Source organism: Cephus cinctus, unplaced genomic scaffold (genome assembly GCF_000341935.2).
Source record: "Cephus cinctus unplaced genomic scaffold, Ccin1 Ccin1_scaffold0696, whole genome shotgun sequence".
Taxonomy (NCBI): Eukaryota; Metazoa; Arthropoda; class Insecta; order Hymenoptera; family Cephidae; genus Cephus; species Cephus cinctus.
This window is the reverse complement of record NW_014333318.1, coordinates 343,214-350,934: the sequence shown is the minus strand read 5'-3', so window position 1 is coordinate 350,934 and position 7,721 is coordinate 343,214. Positions and strand designations below refer to the sequence as shown.

The window sequence follows — 7,721 nt, the reverse complement described above, 5'->3', positions numbered from 1 at the left end:
CCCCCCCCCATCATTCACCTCCTTTCCTTCCTTCCGATTCACTTCCTGTTCCTGTACCACTTCCCCATTCTTCCTCAATCATCCCCAATTATACCCCCACGAGTACTGGAATATTCAACCAACCCCTATTCATCATCACGTTTTACCCCATCGCTCTCCGCAATATCCACACATTCCCTCACAGTAATTTCAACAGTTAACTAGGAAGCTCATTGACACGGATACCGGGTGACTCTCGTGAAAAGGCGGCCCGATATCACGGGAGATTCTTTACGCATGTAAATTGCGTGTACTTCGATGTACGAATTATCCCTAGACACGTGCACGTGATCGAAATGGCACAGAGTGCCAAGAAACGTTCCTAGTCCAGATATAAATTCACCAGCGACTCGACGCAAATTCCCTAGGGGTCCCAAGACTCAACTTGCTGTCCTGTACTTGTCTTGAAATCGTTTGCCCTCTCTCTCTCTCTCTCTCTCTCTCTCTCTCTCTCTAATCCATTAATTTGCTGAACACCTACAAACTATCTTGGCGAGTGTCAGGTGTTCTCAAAGTTCGTAAATTCAACCTCCAGGGACAGCAGGTATGACTATGGGAAATATTGGTAGACGGAAAGACAAGCGGAGCATTGAGGATGAGTTTAGTGTCAAGGCCCAAAAACCTAAAAGCGGACCCAACGGTCAGGTAGAATTGGAAAGTCAGGGAAAATTTTGAGGAAACTAAATATGAACCATATAAAAATTTGTAAATAAATATGTAAAAATGTTCAGATCCAGCTTCAGACTTGCGTCCGATGAAAACTGCCCCGGAGGAAGCCTCAAAGATTTTCCCGGGCGGGGCTAATTTTTCCGCTCTAATTCACCCGCTCCTGCTTCTCTTCTCCAGTACCTCGGGGAACCATTGGATGAAAACGTTTCAAAGAGAAGGAGGGTTTGGCATTTTATGCAGATGGCGGTAATCAGGGCGAACGACGATATACAATAACGAGTTTTGTTTCGCCTGAACTTACTCGGCCAACGGTTATGGCGGCCGTCGTTCGCGGTTACGGCTCGAGGGGACTGAGACTTTACAGGATGAGAAAAAAAAATGTACACGAGAAACCTAAAGCGAGATTAAAAAAAATCGTAATATAGATACGCGTACTTATATGACGATCATATAGATATATACGTAGTAAAAGAGACACATAAACCATTAAAGAGGAATAAGGCTGCGCGTTATGCGATATCCTTCCTGCCTTTGGTATCGTACCGGTCGAGCCAGTGAAATTTCAACGTAACTAACGTAACGTGAGAGCGTAAGGTAAGACCCTGCGAATACCAGAATAGGGGTAGTAGGTAGGAGTGAGGGCACGGATAGAAAGATAAAGAGAGAGTGAGAGAGAGGGAGCGAGGCTAGCGTAGACAGACCCCGGCTAAAGCCACGCTTTGTTGGCTAAGGCTGCGAGCGATTACACCTAAGGGATTACAATGCGCCGGTGGAATCCGTCCGAAGCTTCTTCAAAGGCACCGACAAAAAATGCTACATTACGTATATCCCATGGAATAAATTAGAGGGATGAGAATTCATAGGGGTAAAAAAAAAATTGAATTTTTCATTATACCAGAAATTGCATATTCAGACGGCATTAAAAAAAACAGAGTGCACGTGTACGTCCCTGAAGGCGAGTATCGAACTCGGCTCGTCGCGTCTGTTTGCACTAGTTTTTATCGAGCGACATGCTTACGTTTGCTCGTAGAAAAAGCGTCGGGGAGAATGTTCTTGGTCTCCTTAGCGATTAGGCACTTACAGTGATGCTACGGGAAGAAGCGGATGCTGCGGTGTCGGTAGGTAGTGGGTAGCATTGTCGAGAAAGTTGCGAGAATGGGACGGGTGAGGAAGGGGGGGGGGAGTGAGGAGAGCGCGAAGGGGAAGAAGAGAGGGAACGAGGAAGAGAGAGACGGAGAGTAGTCAGCTGGAGTGGCCGCCATGTTGGAATAGTAGCTATTTATTATAAAGCTTGGAACGGCGCGAGACGTCCGGAAATAAAAGATCTTCTGCTGCCGACGGTCCTAATAACTTCCGGCCGAGGAAGTTCATTAATCCCGAGTTTTCATGAAACGACGAGAGATTGTCAAGGCAGCTTAAGCCACTGAGCCTCCGCACAAACTGTTTGAGCCGGCTGTGTGTACGTAAAGGCGGTTACGGACGGCGCTGTAAAGTTAGTTAAAGCGAGTATGTGAAAAAGTGGGCGACAAGGCCTCCTTTAAACGTCCCGAGGCTCATTAATATGGTACATGCAACATGAACATGGTATATGAACGCTGGTATATGGTACACGAGATGTGATACACGCAGCCGGGAAAGGACGTCGCTCAATTGTGGTAGGTAGTACGGACAACACCGAGACGCTCGCTAACGTGACAATTGACACGAACGTTCTTTTAACTTGCGTCAAATGGCGAAGTCCTGCCCATAAATAATTGAACGAATGCAGCCCGGGAGAAAGGAGAGCGGCGTCGCGTCGCGAAGGTACTTTCATTGAACTTGCCATGCAAAAAGAAAAACACCAGACAGCACGGTCAGGGTCGGCGACGTTCTGTCCGTTAAATTATTCGAATAAATTACGACACGTCACTTTCATCCTGGCTAATAATAAAATGCGAGTAAACCTATCCGGTCATCGATTGACGATCCTTCGTTTTACACAGAGGGTGACAGCGTGACGTATAGTCGTAAATTCTAACCTCCAACAATGCTTGGTTAAAACATGGCTTACCTTGTGTCGAGGATGTCAACGGCGCGTAGACCTATAGACGCGAAGGAATCCTCTGTCAATGGTAAAAAGCAGGAGAGAAAGAGAGCAAAGGACAGAAGTAATTTCTCAGTCCTTTTAGATTCTCCCTTGTGTTTCTCTCTCCCTCTCGTAACCGGCAGTGTTACTCAACGTGGCATCGCGCGGCCCCCGACGCTCGTCTAGTTTCACCCGCGAGCGTCCTTGCGCCACTGTCGTCTCACTTGTCAAAACTGGCGCATAAACACCGGGCTGCAATGTAGCAGCGACGCCAAGCAGCGAGACACGGTAACATCCGCAATCCGCGGAAGGACTGTCCGAACGGTGGGCGCTGCATTCACCCGCGCCCCACTTCAAGCCCCACGATCTGTGGAAGGTAGGCAAGAGTGGGGAGGGATTCCTCGGTTCGGTATACCTGGCTTAGGGGTTAGGTTAGCTCGCAGTCCCTCAGCCTTGTTCCCGTTAGGTTAGGCTTTTCATTGGGTTTCACTGTGTTCCTTGTAGTGCGCGCTCGAAGGGTGACTCCTGGTGGCGACGCTGTCGATGCCGGCAAACCTGCCTGCGCTGGGAAAACCTAGTGATGCTGCCGATGGCTCTGATCACGCTGATGGTGGGAGACGAGCGGGTAACCGACCACCCAGTCCAGGAGTGGTCGAGTCTGCGCGCTGCGATCCACGTCGTTACCCACTGGAATGCTGCGAACTGTGCGGGTTTCGATACGGGGGCCAGGCTTGCTTTGATTTCTTCAAAGAGAAGTCACCCCGCACTGTGGGAACCTTCTACCACTGTCAGACAGCATTTAAACCTTTGCGCCTGGGGAGGAATAAACTTCGAGCGTTGGTGTGTACGGGTGAGTCGATAGATTCCTACGTTATCGACGGCTCTTAATGACTATATCTATACAGAGTAAACATGAGAATATTAAAAGTTCAGAACCCTATCAGGATTACTCGTTAACGTTTTTAATATTGACTTCGATATTGTCAGATAAAAACTCTTTCTGGATCCAATCAACGGTCTCGAATTTACCGTCGTTTTCGAAAGAGTAAAATATATTTAGATTATCGATTCGAACGTAGACTCGAAAAATTTTAAACACAAACCCATTTTATAAAACTAAAAACAGTCCTAAAGTTTTTTTGTGTTTTGATACTGTTTTTTGAAAAATATTCTCATCGTTTGATAATACCTATAAGGCATGATGCTAAAGTGGCGTTTTGAACTGTCAACCAAGTGAAATAGTTACTTGACGCAACTATGTAATCCATTAATGGGCAGTAGCCTTTGTGTTGTGCACACATCGAATCCCCATTTGCCGACGAACTTCGAATAACTGATCCAGTTGGTTAATCCTTGGGACACGCTGCTCAACTATTCTACAGTTAGGACACCCGCAATAGGCTTATCTTATAGACGTACTTGGGAAATCCTCGACGTAGCATACGAAGACAAAGTAATTCCCAAGGACTGTCAATTTCGAAATGTGCGAGGAAAAAATGGTTAAACAAAAAACCTCATTGACTCATTCGTCTCTATTATTTTTATTTACCAAGTCAAAAAGGCGGTAGATTCAAATTTCAATTTCATAAATACCGTTAATCCATTCATTACCTACTGTACTGTCGTAAAAAAAAGCGCGTCACGCTCTGTTTGAAAGACGCGATATGATTATTGAAAAATATTTTTGAAATTTTCATCGCAACAATACCCCGGCGCGTGACATCCTCCAACAATGGATTTCACTCTTGCTCCCATTTTTTTACCTCACAAATAGTTTGACATTTATGAAGAAAAATGTCCCTGCTCATTCACCCAAGGCTTGCTACGTAAGATTTTCACGTAATTACCATGTATCTAATAAACCAAAATTGTGAAAAAGTTGTATGACAGAAAAAATTATCTCACGCCACAAGATGAGACGAGGTGACGTATAAATCTTAAAAACAAATGACGTAACGGTATTGCGTTAACAGTTAAGATTTACGCGAGTACAAATCGTATATATATAGCTCGGTGTAATTTGATTCTTAAATAAAATGTCGGTTCCCTTGAAAGCGTTATGGCCGACGGCGCTGGTTCTTATTTCGCGAAGAAAGGGCAGGAGCGAGGCGCCTCGACGGCGCGCGAATCCGCCGAGCATTAAGACCAGATTGAAAATTGAATTATTAACGAGAGACTCGACGCCTGGCATGTAAATCATATGGAAATATTACTTTTCTTGCGCGAAATACGTGACCCGCGTCGTAGACCCGATATGCATTTTTCTCGCTACTTTAAATTACGTCTAGTTTGCGCAACGGCCACCAGTACCTCGCACGCGTCGGACAGGTGGCGCCACGTTCGATTTCTCATTCGCCTACTCCTAGCCGTATGTCTTATTGTTAGCCTTACCCCTACGTTATAGCATATGTTTACAGCTAGTTTTACAGGACAGCCTCGCTTCCTCCAGCCTGGACCAGAGTTCAGCTATTCCCACTAGGCAATTTCTTGGACTGCCCTGTATAGACGCTCACGAATTCCAGGCGCAAACGTCTCCTCGATTACTCCTCGTGAATTCGAAAACACTCGACTTCCCAATTCAATTCTGTAAACTAGTTTTGTCTTCGATCGTGAGTCTGGTTCGAGTTTGTTTAAATTATTGGCGCATCCGGCCCGAATAGAAATTCTTGTCAGAAAGGTATTACATTTTCATACGAACTACAGTCTAATTGCGTCATAGATAATTCAAAAATTCATTACTTCCAGTGTTTTAATTACCGTCCGAATAATCAACTGGAAATTGGATCTTGATATAGTTTCCACGTTTGGCCGGCTGCAGTCATAGGAAATTTGGACACGCAAATTGCAGATGCAGTCACTTTGTACCTGGTGAATTTGGATTCGCGTAATATATCAGGATACCAAACAGTGCAATTATACGTCAGTTCGTTTTACTACGTGTTAACGCTTCGGTCTAGCTTTACTAATTTCAGGTACAGTCAAGTCAATTACACCAATGATAATGACAAGAGTAAGGACGATGGAAAAAATTAATTTACCTAATAATAATTTATTTTTTACCTTCCTCGAATAATCACCTTAGTTCGAATAATCGACCGTTTCTATAATTAAGTTTTTTTTTTTGTTGTTTCGGGAAAATATGAAAAGGGTATGATTTAACAAACAAAAATAAATGCAGGCTCGTTTGTTTTTCGGAATGATTGTAAAATGTTAATGAGTACGGTGGAGGAGCTAGGCGTCATTGAATTCATTGATCGCAACGAGGCGATTATGGCCTGTGTTTATTTCGCGATATACACTTTGTACACCACCCTGTGTTTTCAGGTGGGGGCGGAAAATCCGTAGCTACGCAGTATCTTTTAATCCGATGAACCGTGAGTTTAGGAAGGTGGCTGAACATTCCAGCACGTTTCCCGGTATACCGACTGATCTGATTTATGATAACGTCGCAGGGGATATCGATTTTCGACACAATAAGTCTTTTCTGGAATCCTAGTATTTCACTACTGAATTGCCCTTAAAAAATTTACTCAATAAATTTATGGGAATCGGTAGGTATATCAATAACCTTTACGAAACGATTATCAAAGCTAAAATGTTGTATAATAAATTTTCCAAAAAAAAAAACACCACAATACAAAATCCAAAATTGAATATAGAAAAGAATTGGAATTTCTCCTGAACTCGTCTATTCTCAAGAATCTATTCACCATAAATCCTAAGCCCCTAGTTTCCAATGAAATCCCAGAGGATTCCGTGGCAAGATTTCCTACGAAGTTCGACCTGGACCAAACCTTATCTATGGATTGACCCAAAGAACATCCTCGACCAAGAAAGAGACCGACGACCAAGAAATTATGAAACTAAAAAAATTGTCAATACAAATTTTTCGTTATTTACGATCGTAACACTCAAATTTAATAATCCCAAAATAGAAAACCCCGTAAAAACGAAATTACAAAAATCTAATTCCAGAGTTAATAGAAAGTCGAAAAAAGCATCTTTCTCTCTGAAAATAAAATTCCCGTCATCCCCTCGCAGTTTCAACAATTCACGACAAATGAAAGTCAGCCTTAAGTACCGCGTGGAATTTCTCACCTGGTAAGTACAGCCATTTCCTACCGCCTCACTGCTTCTGCAAGTACACACTCTAACCTCACTATACCAGGTATCCACTTCCGGTACCCACAACCGCCACCAGCGTCGCCACTGCTACCACCACACTTACCATCAGACCTAAACTTTTTGCCCAGACGTCATTTTCTTGCTGCCCAAAGTATCCAAGTGATAATTCCTGTACACCCGGTATACATTGCTACCATTGGCAATTCCGCCAAAGTCCCCAAAGAATACACTACCAAGTTACGAGAAATTGCATCAGCTCGCATTAACGCCATATAAAAGCCACCATCGTCTCTCCGACGCCCAGCGTCGGGAAGCGTCGCGTTCCCCGACTCAGGAGAAAAATAACGTCGATGAAAAAAAAAAAAAAAATCACCAATAAAAACGTAAATAAAAAAGCCCAAACGAGCTGACTCGATGATTCGAGAAAAATGAAGCAGCATTTTTATCAATGATCTAAATCAATGCCGATCAACAGATGATCGACGACGATCCTTCGATCTGCAACTTCAGTCCCATAAAAATTTCCGACCAAGATCTCCCAGCGGATATTGAAAACTCGGCATGTTGTCACATCAGCCAAATTCCAATAATGTTCGGATGAGAATTTCGCGAGAAGATTTTATCCCCCTATCCTTACCTCTTGCACTTTTCATTCCCACCCCCCCATTCACCCCCCACCATACACTCCCATCATACGCGATCCTACCAGACACCAACGTACGCACGACTGCTCGAATCGGAAATCGGGGCGAATCAAGCTAAATCGAAGAAGCAACTGTGACTGATGAGAAATTCATCCCCATCCCCCCCCCCCCCCCACAAA

The 7,721-nt window shown here is 44.1% G+C and overlaps 2 protein-coding genes across 5 annotated transcripts in view; one reads left to right on the top strand and one right to left on the bottom strand.

The window, feature by feature from the left end:
* The window catches only part of LOC107270006 (alpha-mannosidase 2), a 96,247-nt gene extending 93,137 nt beyond the window's left edge, over window positions 1-3,110 (bottom strand). For both annotated transcript variants that reach the window (XM_025087491.1, XM_015744597.2), the window contains exon 1: window positions 2,759-3,110. The gene's annotated coding sequence lies outside the window, so the exon portion shown is untranslated. The remainder of the gene's footprint in view (window positions 1-2,758) is intronic.
* The window catches only part of LOC107270016, a 120,567-nt gene that overhangs the window by 98,748 nt on the left and 14,098 nt on the right, over window positions 1-7,721 (top strand). Inside the window, exons 2-4 of one of the 3 annotated variants that reach the window (XM_025087506.1) lie at window positions 3,278-3,623; window positions 5,191-5,450; window positions 5,519-5,970. In XM_025087506.1, the coding sequence (XP_024943274.1) occupies window positions 3,278-3,623; window positions 5,191-5,433 (589 nt within the window). In that variant the 3' untranslated portion in view covers window positions 5,434-5,450; window positions 5,519-5,970. Of the gene's footprint in view, window positions 1-3,277; window positions 3,624-5,190; window positions 5,971-7,721 lie in introns of those variants that run through there. The other 2 variants (XM_025087505.1, XM_015744616.2) reach the window with 2 other exon arrangements.